This window comes from Megalobrama amblycephala, linkage group LG22 (assembly GCF_018812025.1).
Source record: "Megalobrama amblycephala isolate DHTTF-2021 linkage group LG22, ASM1881202v1, whole genome shotgun sequence".
NCBI lineage: Eukaryota > Metazoa > Chordata > Actinopteri > Cypriniformes > Xenocyprididae > Megalobrama > Megalobrama amblycephala.
Genome location: NC_063065.1, coordinates 5,620,027 through 5,641,190, shown reverse-complemented (window position 1 = coordinate 5,641,190; position 21,164 = coordinate 5,620,027). Strand labels below are relative to the sequence as shown.

Below are 21,164 nucleotides of genomic sequence, written 5' to 3'. Positions count from 1 at the left end.
TATTTGACACTGCAGGCTGTCAAGCAAGTAAGCGTAACTTTAAAGCTACACCTGAACACGAGCTCCCGATGGCACAGTTACATACTGTGAGCGATATAGGCACATCTGAAAAACATTTATAGCGAGCGCTTCTGAGGATCAGAGCACTTCACTGGGAAATGTTTACACACAGGCACAAAGCGCCATTCTCTTCTGTTTATAAGCGCTGGGAGCTCCACACAGCTCCACGGACCACACACACACTTAGAAGATCTCCATTAGACCGTGGAATCTAGGAAACCTGCTTGCCAGAGAGGAATATTTGATTGTCACGGTTAATGATATAGGATATTTCCACAGGAAATTAAATGAAAAAATATTTCTATAATAAATAACCATGTTGTAGGCCATATTTTGGGATAATCTAGTGAATTAAATAGAACTGACAGGTACTTCATCTCATCCGATTACACTCTATTTTTAAAATGGATGCAAACAAAAAATACAATTATTCATAACAAATGAATGATAGGTCTGGCATTAGTGCAAAAACAGCTTCGGATTATGTAATACTTCAATTAAAAACTTTTTAAAAGAGGCAAACTCACATATAAAATAGATAGTTTTGACTCTAAATGTATTAATGCAGAAACTCTGCTTCACATTAAACCCCTTAAAGGTGCCCAAGAACGTTCTTTCACAAGATGTAATATAAGTCTAAGGTGTCTCCTGAATGTGTCTGTGAAGTTTCAGCTCAAAATACCCCATAGATTTTTTTAAATAAATTTTTTTAACTGCCTATTTTGGGGCATCATTAACAATGCACTGATTTACACTCAGCGCCGCCCCCTTAAATTGCGTGCTCCCTGCCACACCAGCTGTCGACAATATTACAGCGCATTTACAAAGTTCACACAGCGAATATAACCCTCAAATGGATCTTTACAAGATGTTCGTCATGCATGCTGCATGCATGCTTCGAATTATGTGAGTAAAGTATTTATTTGGATGTTAAAGTTTTATTCTGAGTGAATTTGAGGCTGTCCTCCGTGGCTAACGGCTATTGCTACACTGTTGGAGAGATTTATAAAGAATGAAGTTGTGTTTATGCATTATACAGACTGCAAGTGTTTAAAAAATGAAAATAGCGACGGCTCTCTTGTCTCCGTGAATACAGTAAGAAACGATGGTAACTTTAACCTCATTTAACAGTACATTAGCAACATGCTAACGAAATTTTTAGAAAGACAATTTACAAATATCACTAAAAATATCATGATATCATGGATTATATCAGTTATTATTTCTCCATCCAGACGTTAATACTGGCTGCCCTTGTCTAATGCCTTTTATAATGTTGGGAACATCATGGGCTGGCATTATGCAAATATTGGGGGCGTACACCCCGACTGTTACGTAACAGTCAGTGTTATGTTGAGATTCGCCTGTTCTTCGGAGGTCGTTTAAACAAATGAGATTTATATAAGAAGGAGGAAACAATGGGGTTTGAGACTCACTGTATGTCTTTTCCATGTACTGAACTCTTGTTATTTAACTATGCCAAGGTAAATTCAATTTTTGAATCAAGGGCACCTTTAATAACTAGCTTTTCCTTGTCTTGTTTTTTTGTCATTCTCATGTGTAAATATTGTAAAGCAGTCCTGCTCATTTTCGCAGTGTGAAAATGCCTACCAAGGTATAAGCAATATAGCAAAAACTCTACCGTTTGATTCATGGTATACACCTTCAAAATGTCCAGCCATATATGTGAGGACAGAGCCAAAATGGAAAGTGTTTCAAAAGCATTTTGCATTTACCAGAGAGGACCGGACCATGCTGTGAAATATCAGAGCGTGTGGTTCTCTCATGCTTGGCAAATTGGCACGCGAACACAGAGACGGCAAAGTCTGGAGTCTCACATGAGAACAAAGTCAAAGTTGAACGGGTGTCTGGAAGTAAGTACAGCTTATACATCTCACAAACTCACTGCTTGATTTTGGTTTTTTTGTTGTTGTTGTTTTTTTGGAGAGTGTTCCAGAAGGGTTTGGCACTATAATTCACTCTTCTGGGCATTCTCCATGAACAACACACCCTAAAGGAGGACACACATCGCATTATGGGTTAAAGGGTCAAAAAGAAAAAAAGAATAAGAGAACAACCTTCTCATGTTCCCATTTCTTCATCCTCTCTTGTGTCAGGAACTCCTTCATGACTTCCTCCTACACTAAGAAAAACATACATGAGAAACAAAAGCAGCAAACAGCCCTCAAGGTGAAACAACCTTATGTCTGCATTTTATGGACTATGCTGGAAGAACATTTCATTTCCCAGAATGCTCTAATAATGCAGTCCATTTTTTGGATATGGTACAATACGATACAATACAAATTAAATTACTCTGTTGTGAGACTATGTTCAGAATCTTTTAGGGATGCACTGATATTAATGGCTGGCCAGAAAATAATATATCCAAAATACTGTTATTTTTGACGAAAATTCAATGAAAAAAAAGTTGTAATATTAAATATGTATTAAATGAATAATATACAAATAAATTGATAATCATTTTAATATTTTTTAAACATTTATTTTTTATATTTATTAATGATTTTATTATATTATAATATTTATTTTTTATATTTATTAATGATTTTATTATATTATAATATTTATTTTTTATATTTATTAATAATATTATATTTTATTTGAATTGAATTATCTATAATAATAATAATAATACAACTAAAATAAAAATAATTATTACTATTATTATTATTATAAATAATAATATAATATATTATAATAAACATATATAATAATAATAATAATATGTTAATAATTCACACTCATTTACTAAAAGAAAGCTTATTTCTAAATTCTTTGCTCAATGTTTTTCATAAGAGTCTCCTTTTTTCTTACCTCACTGAGCTTTCCACACATTGGTTGTGCAGTGTGCAGTATAAGAGAGGTGGTCACTGAGTCCAGTCCTGTATATGAGTAAATAAACCTCATTTAGATAAATAACAGAATACAAAACATGTCTTAAATTATCTGAAGACTCAATCCCCCGGTTTCACAGACTAGGCTTAAAGGGTTAGTTCACCCAAAAATTAAATTTCTGTCATTAATTACTCTCCCTCACGTTGTTCCAAAACTGCTAGACCTTTGATCATCTTTGGAACACAAATTAAGATATTTTTGATAAAATCCAAGACGTTTTTTTATCTCCCATAAAAAGCAACGTAATTATCACATTCAAGGTCCAGAGAAGTACTAAAGACATTGTTAAAATAGTCCACGTGACTACAGTGGTTCAACCTTAATGTTATGATGCCACGAGAATACTTTTTGTGTGCAAAAACAAAACAAAAATAACGAATTTATTTAATTATTTTTCCTTTTCCCTGTCAGTCTTCTACACAGTTAATTATTGGCCGGCTCCTGCGTCAGCATCACGCGCATACGTCGTGGTGCTCACGTGAACAGCGTCGGTCAATACTGAGCCGGCGTTCGGACGTAAACATGGAATCTCTGCACTGCGTTCATTGTTTGCACACCAGTAATGTTTCTTTTCTTTTATAAAAGGAACTTAAATGTCCTAACTGAACTAAGGTATAATCCTGGCTTAATCTAAGCCCTGTCTGTGAAACCAGGCCAATGTGTTTTACTGCGAGTATGCCAGTTTAAAGCTATTAACTCTGAGGTGTAATGTCATGGTTATCCTACTCTGTGCAGGTAGTAAGCAGTAAAGTGTAGCGACTGACCTTTAAGACATTCCGGTTGAATGATTCCACCATGAACTTCAGTGGCAGTGATAACAGTACACGGGGAGGGCTGGTTCAATAGGATGCTGACCTCTCCAAATGACTGCTTTGGACCTAGTTTACCAACTAACACGAATCTGATCCTGCAGCCCTGCAATTCACACAGTTTCACTCTTTTACACTGAACAAAAGTACGTTAAACACTATCTACACTATCGTTTGTGACAGAAAAAGAAGTAAAATAAGAAAATGCATTAACTGATGTTTCTTTTCAAAGTATGACTGTATGGATGCTGTGCATATAGAATCCTCAAGCTCGTTTTGATACCTTTTTGTCAACGGGTTTTATCAACGATGCCACGCCCTGAAGGATGTTACATTCTCCACGTCCAATGAAGGCCACAAATGGACAGATCTTTCCCTCCTTCACCAGCACTGTAAATACAGATTTAAAGGTGCCCTAGAATTAAAAATTGAATTTATCTTGGCATAGTTGAATAACAAGAGTTCAGTACATGGAAATGACATACAGTGAGTCTCAAACTCTATTGTTTCCTCCTTCTTATATAAATCTCATTTGTTTAAAAGACCTCCGAAGAACAGGCGAATCTCAACATAACACCGACTGTTACGTAACAGTCGGGATCATTAATATGTACGCCCCCAATATTTGCATATGCCAGCCCATGATCAAGGCATTAGACAAGGGCAGCCAGTATTAACATCTGGATCTGTGCACAGCTGAATCATCAGACTAGGTAAGCAAGCAAGGACAATAGCGACAAATGGCAGATGGAGCGATAATAACTGACATGATCCATGATAACATGATATTTTCTTACTGTATTCGCAAAGAGAAGAGAGCCATCGCTATTTTAATTTTTAAACACTTGCAGTCTGTATAATGCACAAACACATCTTCACACGTTAGTTTTAGCCACGGAGCAAAACCTCAAACTCATTCAGATTCAAATGTAAACATCCAAATAAATACTATACTCACATGATCCGACGCATACATGCAGTATGCATGACGAACACTTTGTAAAGATCCATTTTGAGGGTTATATTAGTTGTGTAAACTTTGTTTATGCACTGTTTAAGGCAAGCGCAAACTCCGTGGGCGGGGGAGCATGAGCATTTAAAGGGGCCGCAACCTGAATCGGCGCATTTCTAATGATGCCCCAAAATAGGCAGTTAAAAAAATTAATTAAAAAAAATCTATGGGGTATTTTGAGCTGAAACTTCACAGACACATTCAGGGGACGCCTTAGACTTATATTACATCTTGTAAAAAAACGTTTGATGGCACCTTTAAGAATTTGCTTAGGCAGGAAACAGCTTAAATTAAAATTGTAATCAATAAACAATTTCAACAAACATATTACATAAGCATGCTGCACATTATATATTACAATATCCAGAATGCATGTGGCACATAGTCGCACACTTTTGGAATGTATGGAACACCTGAATGACCTACTACTGTATATTTGCTGAAATGTGTAGTATGTAACCAGAGTACACTGCATGGAATACTGTATCCCACAATACAATGCGCTCAACTTTACTTTCCATTTCCACAGTGATAAATGGACCAAACGCAATATTAACCTCAAATTTTAATATATTTTTTCTTAATTTATTATTGTACTGAACTTCCAAAAAAATGTTAAAATGCTATTTAAAAAGCAGAAAAATATATATATATTGAGCGACGATAACTGGACACTATTTGCTGAATTAAACACAATGTAATGAAGTGATATAAACTCACAGTTGCGAGTTATAGTCAGAATTGCATGATATAAACTCACAATTGCGTCTTATAAAGTCAGAACTGCAAGTTATAAACTTTTTACCCATCACAATTGAACATTATTGCGAAATTATGTAAATAAAATAAAATTTTGAGTTTATATCTTGCAATTCTGAGAAAAAAAGTCAGAATTGCGAGTCAAAGTCAGAATTGTGTGACGAAAACTCGCAATTGCGAGAAAAAAAGTCAGAATTGTGACTTTATATCTCGAAATTCTGACTTTATATCACACAATTCTGACTTTATAACTCACAATTCTGAGAAAAAAAGTCTGAATTGTGAGTTAAAAAGTCACAATTATCTTTTTTTATTTAGTGGCAGAAACAAGCTTCCATAGACAACAACTCAATACTGTTTTAGATACTATTTCTAACATACTGTGCAGTATGTAGCAAATGGTACACTAGTATTTTATTCTAAACACAGCAATATACTTCAATTCAGTGGGAAAGCACCCTTAATTGTCTGTCGCACAATGCATCAGGTGCCATGCAAAAGCATTCCCCACTGTAATAAATGCATCTCAATGTAAACCAGAAGAGACCCAGGCAGGAAAGAATGAGGAAAAAAGATACAGACTATTTACGACAGAAGTAATCTATGTTTTGGCAGCAGCCCCAAAAACGGTGGATTATTTCTTATTGTGACAAACCTGAGGTTGGTTTGTGGAGGTGAGGATTAAATTGATTTACAGTGAGCCTTTAACATCAGGGGGAAACACTGTATATCAGCTTTGACAGGTAAATCCCATCTCTGTGAAGCAGGGAGCGGGACAAGCAGAGTCCATTTGTCTGACCGGTGACAGAACCCAGGCCTCCACTTCAGAAGTGTTTGAGGCAGGAGGAAGTCGTGTTTCAACACCGAGTTTTTAATCTCATCCTTCACACTCTCCCTCTTTTCAAAGCAAAACTGCCGTTACTATATTATTCGCCCACTCCGCATGTCTTCACAAGCCATTAAAAAGCAAATGTCTGGATCACTTGGGAAATCACAGCAGGCTCTGGTACACGCCGTTTGTCTTCTTAGATGAACACACCGCAGTCACGCCTCCTCCCGCAGGGCATTAACATCCAGAGTTCTGCATTTCTGTACTGCACAACACAATTAGTCCTGTGGAACACCATAAAACTATTAATCTGTTATGTAACTATACTCTTCCAACAGCAGATTTTCTCTCCATACTTTAGCAATATTACTTTAAAAATCCCATAGTGATAAGACCCAAAATATGGAATTTTAATAAAAAATTATGCAAAATTCCGATACCGATTCATGGCCTGTAAGAAATTTTTATGGTGGTATATTTTTTCAATTCACCATCACTGGCAGGATTTAAGACAAAAAAGATTAAAAAAACGGCCCAAAAACAAACATAAATATACAATAAAAGTAATCCCAATGTCATAAGAACAACAATAATAATAATAATAATAATAATAATTATATATATATCCTTTTAGCAAGGATGTATTAAATTGATCAAAAGTGACAGTAAAGACATTACTTTTACATTACAAAAAAAATATATATATTTTTTTTTTCAAATAAATCTTTTGTTCTTTTGAATTTTCTGTTCATCAAATAATCCTGAAAACTATCATGGTTTCATAAAAATAGAGCAGCACAACTGTTTTCAACATAATATTAAGCTATATTTAACAACAGAATTAAGCGGCAGAACAGTTTTCCACATTGATAATAATCATAAATGTTTCTTGAGCATCAAATCAGCATATTAGAATGATTTCTGAAGGATCACGTGACACTGAAGACTGGAGTAATGATGCTGAAAATTCAGCTTTGCATCACATGAATAAATTACATTTCAAAATATATTCAAATAGAAAACTGTTATTTTAAATTGCAATAATATTTTACAATATTACTGTTTTTACTTGATCAAATAAATGCAGCTTTGGTGAGAACAAGAGATTCTTTCAAAAACATTTAAAAAATCATATTGACCCCAAACCTTTGAATAGAAGTTTTCTTATAGACTTGAAAGTGAAAGTGATAAAACTGTGAACTGATCTACATATGATAAAATCAGAAGTCAAGGGTAGAAAATCTCTTTAAAGAAAAAAAAAAATAGTTCTGGGTGATTAAATGTTACCATAAACATTGACGCCATCAGTAGATATTCTCTCTGACTGGGTGGGCCAAACAGCAACAGATCGGTAAACTTCTGCTCAGATAATCAAAAACAGTCATGCTGGACTTGATGTTTGGACTGCAAGTCCAGCCATGGAACATGATGTAAAGAAAGATGGCTAGAAAAACCTGGACCTGACTGGATTCATAGCCTAGGGGTGGCAGTCCAGGCCAGAGTGAATGAGAACAGGACAGCTGTGGACGCAGGGTGACGCAGTCCAGCGCTGGAGACAACAGGCTTTTGTTTGGCATGATCCTGCAGTAGAACAAAAGATATTACGGTTTACAGCTCATGTCTCTGGAGGGGCAAACTGAGACGTCCTGAGTAGCCCACAGACTGATGAACTAATGGAGCAGTGATTTCACTTCTGATCTTCAATGACATGTTTGTTTAAGGGGAGAAATAGAAAAAGACTGGGGGAGAAGGGAGAAAGAGACATGAGACTATTCTTACAGTGGGCCAAAATCAGATGACACAACTATTTAGCATGGAGATGAATCAATATACATCTGTCCACACTCTGTTCCCATCATGCACAGTAACTGTCCCTCTCTCTGGATCACCTTTAACAATCTCTCTACACAAAAACAACAAATGATTTTCACTATTTTCTTAAGTTTTATTCTCTACTTTCCAATAAAATATCTTTAAAACAAGATATTTACTACAGAAACAAGTACAGAAACAAGTGCAGTTGGGTGCCACTAAGAAGGCAAGACTGTAATGGAAAGGAAAGTGTTAATGGTTTGAAGTTTGTGGTTTAGCTGACCTGTCAGACAGCTAAACAGGGAAGTGCAGTGGCCTCTGGATCAAGGCTGTTAGGTTATACATCACAGTCAGGAGGAAGTTCAAATGAGGACAGTGGCTTTGCTGAGGCAGGGTGGTCACGGGTTGTTAGGCGGTCAAGTTTGGTCCACAAGGAGTCATCCAAAGGGAAAACCCATTAGTGGTTTCCTCCTCTGCATGCTTCCCGATCTGGGACGCTAGCACTCAATGAGTACATCATGTTCACGTGTGAGTTATCGTCATTCTCACACCTGTTAGCCGTGTTCACATGTAGTGCTGCTATCCAAGGTGCTGAACATTGTGCAATGTAAGTGTAAAAGTGCATGAGTTCACACCATACGATCACCTCCAAACACACACTCCACTGATCCCCTATTATGATTTTGAAGGTTCCTAATTCTGTTTTGGAAGTCTCTTACAATAGGTTTTCATGCATCCAAGGTCAAAATCACTAATATTTTCTCATATTATACATTGCAGTATCACTTCTTTTCTCACAGTGTCTGAAAAGGTTCGATAAAGATTCAGTCTCTCTAAATGCCTTATTTCCAAGAGCCTTCTCTGCTCTGATTGGTCAGTTGCCCCAGTCTGTTGTGATTGGTCTACCGCTTATAGCACATGTTGGAAACTAAACGACTATTACCATATCTGAATTTTAACTCCAGAGGCTTACTTAGCACTTGATACACAGTGATATGAACATTAACGACGGCATTGGTTTTACCCTATCAATTATTATATAAAATACAAAATATAATAATAATAAAATTAAGTGTTTAAAGGTGCCATAGGACGTCTTTTTAAAAGATGTAATATAAGTCTAAGGTGTTCCCTGAATGTGTCTGTGAAGTTTCAGCTCAAAATACCCCATAGATTTTTTTTAATTCATTTTTTTAATTGCCTATTTTGGGGCATCATTAAATATGCGCCGATTCAGGCTGCGGCCCCTTTAAATCTCGTGCTCCCCTCCCCCGGAGCTCACGCTTGCCTTAACCAGCATAAACAAAGTTCACACAGCTAATATAACCCTCAAAATGGATCTTTACAAAGTGTTCATCATGCAGCATGTCTAATCGCGTAAGTATGGTATTTACATTGATTCTGAATGAGTTTGATAGTGCTCCGTGGCTCAAGCTAACATTACACACTGTTGGAGAGATTTATAAAGAATGAAGTTGTGTTTATGCATTATACAGACTGTAAGTGTTTAAAAATGAAAATAGCGATGGCTCTTGTCTCCATGAATATAGTAATAAACGATGGTAACTTTAACCACATTTAAAAGTACATTAGCAACATGCTAACGAAACATTTAGAAAGACAGTTTACAAATATCACTAAAAATATCATGTAATCATGGATCATGTCAGTTATTATTACTCCATCTGCCATTTTTCGCTATTGTTCTTGCTTGCTTACCTAGTCTGATGATTCAGCTGTGCACAGATCCAGAGGGGGCGTACATATTAATGATCCCGACTGTTATGTTGAGATTCGCCTGTTCATCGGAGGTCTTTTAAACAAATGAGATTTATATAAGAAGGAGGAAACAATGGAGTTTGAGAGTCACTGTATGTCATTTCCATGTACTGAACTCTTGTTATTTAACTATGCCAAGATAAATTAAATTTTTAATTCTAGGGCACCTTTAAAAAACATGTATGAAATCACACCCTTTTCTAATTAGAAATTTCCCAACCCATCAGAGCTGGAACAGTTTAGTACAGATTCTCATGTTTAAAAAACTTTTTAGTGTGAGACAATGAAAAAGAACAAAGCATTTAGCAAACGGCCAAAAATGTCAATTTAATGACGTCTAGAGCCACATTTTTAATGTCTGTTCAATTAATTACTCATCTGCCACAACGTTTGAATTATCTTCATTTTGCAAATACTGACAAGCTGTTATCTATGACCATTATTTTATTTGATTTACTTCAGTTTGATCTGTAATCAATTGACAGGCCTAGTGTATTTATTCACAAAAAACTTGTGTTATGCCAAGTGACCATGTTGATGATGCCTGTTGGATGAAATACAGCATTTCCTGATGAAGTTGGTTCAAGAATAGCCACCTCTCTGCCATCTGAAATGATCAGTGTTCTCGCCCATCCATCAGCTGTCGGCTGCTCACTCAGATAAGAGCCAATCAATCTCCTCTCCCACACACCTGTCTTCCTCTCTAATCACATCTCGTTCCATAGGTCTCTCTCTCTCCGTTTGATAAAGAACAGCCATGATATGATAGCCCAACCCTCGGCCGAGCCAGATAAACTGTGAGCGCTGATACATACAACCAGGTTTCATTCTGCAAAGGACAAAACCCCAGTGCAGTCACATTGGAATTTGGGCCTCTAATGAATAGTTATGCAAGCAATTTGTTTGTAGTTGTTCAAATTTAATAATTTCACCTTAACATATTTCAGGTTTCTTGCCTGTTATTATATTATATTATATTATATTATATTATATTATATTATATTATATTATATTATATTATATTATATTATATTATATTATATTATATTATATTATATTATGGTTAGTTTCTGTCCTTGATTCTGATTGGTCACATTATTCACGATAAAACACTGCTATGACCGCTTCACCCAACAGTTCTGTGTATCACTACACAACACCCTTAGCAACCACTCTTAGCAACATAAAGTGAATTGAAGCTTACTGTATTATGTAAAACTAGAAGAGTATTGTGAGAAAGAGCTAGATTGAGGGAGTTTATTACCTGCATTCAGATTTAACATTTTCCTTCAGGTCAGTCCTATGTTCATAATAAAAAAAAGTCAGATGTATTATCTTGTCCTTTTAACAGTTAAGGGGTTTTCCCGTGACTGACAGCACTAGTCAAAGCATTTGTCAGTTGCGTCTTGTTCCGTGTTCACAAAAATTCAGTCTTATCAATGTAAAGTTCTTCGCTACTGACTGACACACTCATAAAGACAGTCTTTGCCGCCATCTAATGGCGTAATAATGTAACTTCTGTTGCTGTTCACGGTCAGGGACTATTTTTTCCAGCGGAAGGAAGGCTATTAGTTAAAGTTTACTTCATGAAAGTTGCATTGATACATATTTTTGGCTTAAATATTCGTATTGTGTGGTAACCGTTTTATAAAAGCAATAAGGTACTCGAGGCTAGTGCTGTATCGTGAATAAGTCACGGCTGAAGGGGTTGCAGGAACTCCGCTTCGCGTCGTGCCTAACAACACCCTTCAGCCGTAACTTATTCACGATACAGCACAGCCTCGAGTACCTTATTGCTTACTTATATTATTATATATTATTTTATATTACACTATAAATACATAACATTATTGTATTAGATATTTTAGGGGTCTCAATTTAACAGGGGTATATATATAAATATATATTTTAGTGGTGTCAACATGATAAACTGCTAATTAAATGGCTAATTATTTAAAATATAATATCTGTCTTATATAATATATATATATATTATATGTATTAAATATTAAAATATATATTATATTAAAAACTTGAAATAAATAAATATTTTAGTGGTGTCAACTTAACATGTTAAACCAGTTATGGCTAATTAAATGGCTATTTATTTAAAAAATATATATAATATCTGAAATATATATATATATATACACACACAATTATAGGAGTTAGATATTAGCGTATGATTATGAACCATGATTTTGCGTTTAAGTGTTTGCACATTTTACACAAAAACCCATTTGAAGATGTGGTCCATCATGGAATGATCTCACTTAGAAGTGTCTTGAAAGAAAACAGACTAACTTTGTACTTAAAAGCCGAAGCCTTTCATTAAAAAGGAAGATCCGAATGAAGACGTATAATTGGAGGGAGGATAGGGATAATGGGATGCAGCCACGGAAGAGGAGAGATTCCGGCAACTAAATAAAGATTTCAGCCATGATAGCTGATCTCCGCCCAATATCTCAGTGCAACCACAGCACACCATATGCCTGCTTGTCAGCTCCAGGACAGGAACTGAGATTGAACAGCCTACCAGATTTTGTGTTCAATTCAGATTCATTCACATGCATATACAAAGTCTTTCGATGCATACTACAGCTCAAGTTTAGTGAAATCAGACATGCAAACACAATTTGAGCTCTCCCGCAATGACACACACATAAACATATGCACCTAAATGAATATCTGGGTTTCGATATTTCCCAAATGAGGTGTAAAAGCAGCCGTCCTGGTAATTAAAGTCAGCTGTGTGGGGTAATGGAGCAGCTTGTATTTTCTCTAATCATATTCGAGTGCTCTCCATCCATGAACACATTTATTTAGGGGCAAACGTGTCGAGTATCGAACTAAGTGAGGAAAACCATTATGGCATCCAGGTGCTAAGCATCAGTCAACAGAACAAAACTAAACTAAAGCGTGTTAGAAGTCACAGTGATTCATTGTGACAACGTATTCAATCAAGACTCCCACTTACCTTGATTAGCAGGGAATGTTTTTAGCTGAATGCTGTCGACCAGGTGGTTGATGGAGAGCTTTGGCCAGTGAAGGTACAGCTGGCAACCCTGGATCAAAGACACTTTAACTTGATGGTCCTGTGCCAGTATATCCTACAAATAACAATAGAGGACATTGTCTCAGTGGTGGTATAATTTTAGGACACATAAAGTAGCTAGGGATGCACTATAAATCAGTACCATATCGGTTATTGGCTGGTATTAGATATTGGATAATACCTGTAATTGGATATTTAACTGTGCATGCTCATTTGCCCTATTTTTACATGTAGATTATCTTTGTCATTATCTAACGCTCAAAGTTAATCTTAAAAACATTAATGAATTTAAAAACAATGTGAGATGTAATCTTTATCTATCAGCAATAACATCTAAATCTACAAATATCTTCATACAAAATCTATCATGTAAAATATATGTGCATCCCTAGTTTTTGGTTTGCAAAGGACATTTGTCTTTTGTGTTATATGAGGTGTAACACGCTGCCGTACCTTTTTTACTTTCTCGTAGCCAGAGCGAGATATTTTGAGAATCTCGCAGGTCTCGAGTGTCAGGACACACTGGATGCTGTTGGCATCTCCATCTACAGCATTTACAAGTTCACAGGATCCAAAAGATCCTCCGGCTGCAATCTAGACCAAATTCAGTACACTGTATGAAAACCTTTTCAAAATGTTGATCAAGAGGACAGAACTCAGGGATATTTACTTATTTACTTAATTGGCCCTGCAACGTGTTGGTTATCGTTTCTAATTTTGACAAGCTTCACTATTGGATGCAATACTTTTGTGTGATGGAACAAACTGCCACATTACAATGAATTATTTCTACTAGTTTTCTTTAAAGAAATGGTTGAATTAAGCACTTAACTATACATAAATATTCTACAATACACTCAAAAAAATTTTTTTTGATGCTGTTCACTTTATTTAAACAATTTATTTTGATTCAACACCATTGTATCAGGTTTCTGGTATTAAATGTGATTGATTCATGTTAAATTGACTTGAAATGATTACTCTTTGACTTAACTTGATGTTTTCATATTGGAATAACATGTTTCAATCAAGTAAACCCAACCAGGACTCAATCAAACAGGATTTTCACTTCCCATCATGCTTTGCAAAGGGGCTGAACTAGTAGTGTAAATGTTCAAATAATGTGTTATTTTAAGCAGTTTTTAGGAAGATGAGAAAATGGAAAGACTTTTTAATGTTTACTGTTCTATTATGTTGGTATTTAAAAGTTTCTGTTAATTAATAGTTTTAGGGTTACCGTTGTGGTGAATTGTTGCACTTGTGCTTGGGTTGAGGACCTGCTAACAAACTTTCAAATTACTTTAAAGGTGCTAAAGAGGTTCTTTTTGTCGACTGAGTTTTTGAAATGAGCGCATGGGTAAGAACAACCCCCCTCCTTCACAGCTCATTTAGAGGGAACGCCTCCCAAAACTCTTGCACGAGTATCGGAACACGAGTGTTTACCACCGGCATTCGCTGTGTTATTAAGCCGGGCACACATTTAACGACTAGCTAAAACATTCTAAGACTGCTCAACATACAGCGATTGTTTCCTGCTCCTGAAGCAGATTTATATACTTTCACATGGAATTTGAACACCGACTGTAATCGCAGACTGAAAGCAACTGGCTCTGACTGGACGCGTTTAAGCATGGCAGTGATTGACAAGCCAGAGGGCCAATCGTTTACGCGATGATCGCGTAAACGATTGGCTGATGTTTTTAAGGCCCTACCTCGTGCACAGATGATGTATATTAATATTATTACTTTCAGTGCACCTAATAAATAGTCTTTTATCAGTTAGTAAAGACAGTTTCAAGTAATATTGCAAAAATGTATAAAACAAAAAATCCTCTTTAGCACCTTTAATAAGAAAGTAATCACTGTGGTAGTGCTCTGGGTTGCATTTCCCAAAAGCATTGTAAGCCTATGTTGATTTTAAAATCATTGCCACCATGGACTTATGATCAATTTAGGCAATTTAGGATGAATCCAGTATCACATCTAGATTTCTAACACAGAACATCACAAATTAAACAAGAAGAATTAATTGTAAAAATCAATGTATATGAAAACAATTTATTTTTTATTTACTGCTTTTTATTTATTTTATTTTAAATGAACACAATTGATTCTAGTCAATTTAACATGGTTGATTCTATTGGATTTTACTTGTCTCAGTCATGTGGAACCACTGTCCATGATTGAATTGAGTAAGTTGGACATAACTATTTTACATAGATTCTTCCTTAGTCAGTTGTTTTGTCAAGCTGTGCCCAACCATAGTAAATAAGTTGAATCAACCTTAATAAATTAAGTTGACCCAACGTAAGTACATTAAATTGGAATAACAGAATTGCATAATGCTGAAATAAAGCAACTTAATCATGTGGAAATCCTTTCCATGATTTTTTTATGTTCGTTCAAAGAGTTATTTTTTTGAGTATATTACTTAATTAAGGTAGGCCTGTTGTGAACAACTGTGACCACAACATTAAAAATGAACTTTAAATGAAATTACATAAATTTACCAAGTCAATCCAAAAGAATCACACTTTTCTAGTAAAGGGATGTTTTTGTCCAGCTGATGAAAGATAAAAGAAAAAGCATTGACAGCCAATCAAAATTTATCCAATTTGAAAGTGTGCACTGCAAAATCATAACCACAGCAGCACACTTCGAATAAACATAACATTATTGTCATTTGGTGTTGATGCTAATACAGTTATCATTATAGTTTTCATTCTTGGTGTGAGCAGACCTTCACTGTATAGCCATGGCCATAAATGTTGTGTTTTGCAAAGTTTGCTGCTTCAGTTGCTGTGGTGTTAATTCATATTGTTTCTAGATTATTGTGCAGAGTGATCAGAGTGAACTTTATCACAAAAACCCAAATTTCACTGTTTTTTGGCCCTGGCACAAAATGACCAGCTAACATCATTGCATTAATCATATCATCAGCACATGGGAAAATGTGAACAAGTGCTAGTCAGGATTGGATTATAAGAGCAGACTGATTGCTATAAAAGAAGTGGTTCGAATCATTGTGCTCTTGGTTACTTCCAAAGAAAGATGTGTTGTCATCATCACTTGGCATGTCACATGCAAGGAAATTGCAGCAAAGAATATTGCACCTGAAAGAACCATTTACCGGATCATCAAGAACTTCAAGGAGAGAGGTTCAACTGCAGTGAAGAAGGCTTCAGGACATCCAAGAGTGTACAGCAATAGCCAGGACTATGTTCTCCTGAGGAGTTGGCTAAGGAGTCATGTCACCACAAGTGCAGAACTTGTTCAATATTGGCAGCAGGTGGGTGTGACACATCTGCACGCACAGTGAGGCCAAGACTTTTGGACAATGGCCTGGAGTCAAGAAGGGCAGCAAAGAAGCCACTTATCTCCAAGAAAAATATCAAGAACAGACTGAAATTCTGCAGGAAATACAAGGATTGGACTGCAGAAGACTGGTGCAAAAATTATTTTCCCAGATGAAGCCCCCTTCCAACTGTTTGGGACATCTGGAAAATCGATTGTCCAGAGCAGAAAAGATGGACGGCACCTTGAGTCGTGTGTCGTGCCAAAAGTGAAGCATCCTGAGACCATCCATGTATGGGGTTGCCACTGCCAGGAATAAAGAATGGTATTAAAACGTCCTGCAAGAGCGACATCGATCCAGTAGCAATTTGGTGATGATCCATGCATTTTCCAGCATGTTGGAGCACCATGTCACAAGGCAATAGTGATAATGAACTAGCTCAGAGATCATTATATTAAAAATTAGCCCAAGCTTTACTCACCCTCAAGCCATCCTAAGTGTAAATGACTTTCTTCTTTCTGATGAACACAATCAGAGATATATTAATAAATATCCTGATGCATTCAAGCCTTATATTGGCAGTGAACAGTATGAAAAAATATCCATATTTAACAAGTTATGAAGTAAAATATCTAGCTTCCACCAGACCACCTTCCGTATTCAACATACGAAGTAAGTGTAAAACACTCAAAGTTCAGAAAGCTTATGCTACGCCCTACGCCTTCCATATTCAACTTACGGAAAAAGCTTAACTGACACGACGCCTGTTTACACTTTCTTCGTAACTTGAATACGGAAGCTAGATATTTTACTTCATAAATTGTTAAATATGGATATATTTATCGCTTCGCTTCAGAAGGCCTTAATTAACCCCCCGGAGCCGTGTGGAGAATGTTTATGATGGATGGATGTGCTTTCTTCAGCTCATACTCGTGACCCCTGTTCACTGCCATTATAAAGCTTGGATGCGTCAGAATATTTCTTAAAATATCTCTGATTGTGTTCATCAGAAAGAAGAAAGTCATATACACCTAGGATGGCTTGAGGGTGAGTAAAGCTTGGGCTAATTTTCATTTGAAAGTGAACTAATCCTTTAAAATTTTGGATCAATGGCCAGGCAACTCCCCGGATCAACTTCCCATAGAGAACCTGTGGTCAATCCTCAAAAGGCAGGGAGACAACCAGAAATCCACAAATTGTGATCAACTCCAAGCACTAATAAGGCAAAAACGGATCGCCATCAGTCAGGATTTGACCCAGAATCTGATATCCAGTATTTCAGAGTGAATTGCAGAGGTTATGAAGAAGAAGTGTCAACACTGTAAATATTGACTCTTAGCATATGTTGAATGTTTTTGCCAATAAAAGCCTTTAAAACTTATGACATGCTTATCATTGTTTTCCAGTATACATAAGAAACGTGAAAAACAATCTACAAATACTGAAGCAGCAAACTTTGCGAAACAAAACTGATGTCACTGCCAATGCTTTTGGCCACGGCTGTAGATTAGAAAAGAGCAAAAGAATGTCGGAGAATATGGTAGTCACCAACAATTGCCAAGGTAGGCATGGTAATGTTTTTAAGGTTCGGTTAAGCAAAGGGCCAATTTAAAGTTAACAACTGATAGCCAAGTAGTGTAATTGTCTACCGTAGAGGCTGCCTGATCCTCTTTAATGGTTTCGTGGCTGAAGGGTTTCACTGAGCCCTTCAGAACGAGGTAAAACCCATTATGTCCAAAAACTGTAATCAGAAAGAAAGAAGAAGAGATAAATAAGGCAGAAGACAACATACTCAATTAGAAAACTCTCCACTCAACAGTTACAGTTCAGCTGTTTTGGGTCAAAACACTTTAGGTGGACAAGAGGCTGACTGAATCTTATCACAGTATCTGTTATGTGCAGAAAAAAATTACATGAAGAATAAGATTCCACAAACTACAATGATTCAAAAAGGAAAGCAACACTAGAGATGTCATTTGGAGCCTGTCTCATCCTAAAAAAGAGCAAAAATGATGTATAAATGGATGCATGCTAATGGGTTCTAAAAGTTTTCTTGCATTCAACTTTGTAAAATAAACTTTTTATGCGTTTTGGCCTTTAATTTTCAAGACAACAGCATTTTGGGGGCCTGAAAACACAAACTTCTGAAAACGTTTTTAAAAAAAAAAAACAATATACATCGTCTCCATGTAAACTACAAGAACACGAATCTGTGAAAACAGTATATAGTATATATTCTTTGAGGAATATATACACAGACACTATGAAATGTGCACTTTTCATATCCTTCAGTCATATATCTATATTTTAAGACAAATAAATCACCTCGACACAAAGATCTGAATGAGATGAAAACTGCTCTCTGAAAGCAAACCCTCAATATATGCTAAGAAAAACAGACTCCACAACATCTCTCACTCCTCACACGCAAACTTTTCAGCCTGGCGCAGACGGCTATCAACAGCAAATCACAGTGTTTATGCTCTGTAATCATCTGCAGCTAAAACTTGCATCCATAACGAAGCCCTTCCCCCCTCCATCTGTGACATACAACACGCCACAGCCATTACCGCCGCTCCAGACGAATCAATAATGAAATCTCCATCTCCAAAACACCAGACGTTTGCAAAACGGTAACCATCGGAGTAGAGGCACGAATTCATACTTTCATCAAATTGTCTTTCCTTTATGTTTTTGCTTAGTGGCCCTGAAAGAATATGTGGCTGTTATTGAGCACAGATTAGCAGACGAATGAACACATCGATAGAAAATCAAGCATGCAGGGTTGGGTTCTCAACCTTTTAGAAACATATCCAAACACTTGACAATATTTAAAGGCAAGACTGAAAGATGAAGTCAATGAAAGAGGTGTTCGATTTGTCTTGACAGATTGTGTTGCATGAGGCCACTGATATATAATATATAAACTAAGAATCTTCTTTGGAGAATGATTTCAAAGCTAAATGTTTTTTCAAGTCTCTGGATCAGAAGAATACTGTTTATGAAGCCTATATATTTAAGAAATATCACTTGAGCAAGACTGCTGATAATCTTCATTCATGGATAAACTGTTCTGAAGCTGATAAACCTGTTGAGCTATAAATTGGAAAACTATGCACAATTCATTTATAAAATAAGTGTGGATGATTTCCCATCTGCCACTGTACAAAAACACAAATGGTGGATGAAAAATGATAGAAGAAATGATCTCCAAATGAGCCTAAGTCAATGCCTGTCAAAAAGTAATGCGATTTTCTACACTTTTCTATGATTTTCTGTTATACCAGGTCTTATGGGTTATTATTTTGCAATGCATACTAAGCAATAACTACTTAAATTTAAAAATGGTTTATCACAAAGTTATTGTGTGAGTTCAGAAGACTCTGAATATAGTGCATGGATCATATGAACCACTTTTATGATAACTTTTTGATGGGTTTTTTTTTGTCCTATTGTATTTGAAAATAATGACCAGGATATTCTTTAAAAAAAACATAATCATACAAATCTTTGTTTTTCTACATAAAAAAATGAAGTCATGTTGGTGAGTAAGTGGTGATGAATTTTCATTTTTAGGTGTACTATCACTTTAAGAGTGTATGCACTCTATTCCTGACTGTTTATGTGTGACTGTGTGTGTGTATATATATATATATATATAACTTACTGATCTGTCCTCGGTCCCAGGTCTCGACGCTGGTGATGGTACTAATCTGTTTCAGCTCCTGCGAGCCCAGCTGAGAGGTCAGACTGTGGACTCCCTTCAGCAGTTTATAAATGACATGATGCTCTGACTGGGATCTCTCAATAGGGCTGTAAAACACACAAAGAATAACAAATTCATTTTTCAGGAGACTAAACAGAAAGTGACATCTAAAAAAAGCACATCTTGTCCTCTCAAAACACCTCACAGAATGACCCACCATCTAAACACCTATTAGAATGAGCTACCATCTGAACAGCTCTCAGAATGAGCTACCATCTAAACACTTCTCAGAATGAGCTACCATCAGAACACTTCTCAGAATGAGCTACCATCTGAACACTTCTCAGAATGAGCTACCATCTAAACACTTCTCAGAATGAGCTACCATCTGAACACTTCTCAGAATGAGCTACCATCTGAACAGCTCTCAGAATGAGCTACCATCTAAACAGCTCTCAGAATGAGCTACCATCTGAACACCTTTCAAAATGAGCTACCATCTGAACATCTCTCAGAATGAGCTACCATCTGAACAGCTCTCAGAATGAGCTACCATCTAAACACTTCTCAGAATGAGCTACCATCAGAACACTTCTCAGAATGAGCTACCATCTGAACACTTCTCAGAATGAGCTACCATCTGAACACTTCTCAGAATGAGCTACCATCTGAACACCTCCCAGAATGAGCTACCATCAGAACACCTTTCAAAATGAGCTACCATCTGAACATCTCTCAGAATGAGCTACCATCTGAACAGCTCTCAGAATGAGCTACCATCTAAACACTTCTCAGAATGAGCTACCATCAGAACACTTCTCAGAATGAGCTACCATCTGAACACTTCTCAGAATGAGCTACCATCTGAACACTTCTCAGAATGAGCTACCATCTGAACAGCTCTCAGAATGAGCTACCATCTAAACAGCTCTCAGAATGAGCTACCATCTGAACACCTTTCAAAATGAGCTACCATCTAAACACTTCTCAGAATGAGCTACCATCTGAACACTTCTCAGAATGAGCTACCATCTGAACACTTCTCAGAATGAGCTACCATCTGAACAGCTCTCAGAATGAGCTACCATCTGAACACCTTTCAGAATGAGCTACCATCTAAACACTTCTC

The 21,164-nt window shown here is 36.4% G+C and overlaps 1 protein-coding gene across 5 annotated transcripts in view; it reads right to left on the bottom strand.

Annotated features, from left to right (window-relative positions):
- cnbd1 (cyclic nucleotide binding domain containing 1) overlaps positions 1-21,164 on the bottom strand; it is a 57,300-nt gene that overhangs the window by 9,444 nt on the left and 26,692 nt on the right. For 3 of the 5 annotated variants that reach the window (XM_048175106.1, XM_048175103.1, XM_048175104.1), the window contains exons 5-12: positions 19,997-20,142; positions 17,979-18,070; positions 13,488-13,628; positions 12,957-13,089; positions 4,072-4,178; positions 3,744-3,894; positions 2,899-2,966; positions 2,139-2,198 (exon numbers count right to left, since the gene is read on the bottom strand). In XM_048175106.1, the coding sequence (XP_048031063.1) occupies positions 2,139-2,198; positions 2,899-2,966; positions 3,744-3,894; positions 4,072-4,178; positions 12,957-13,089; positions 13,488-13,628; positions 17,979-18,070; positions 19,997-20,142 (898 nt within the window). Of the gene's footprint in view, positions 1-2,138; positions 2,204-2,898; positions 2,967-3,743; positions 3,895-4,071; positions 4,179-12,956; positions 13,090-13,487; positions 13,629-17,978; positions 18,071-19,996; positions 20,143-21,164 lie in introns of all 5 variants that reach the window. The other 2 variants (XR_007182548.1, XM_048175107.1) reach the window with 1 other exon arrangement.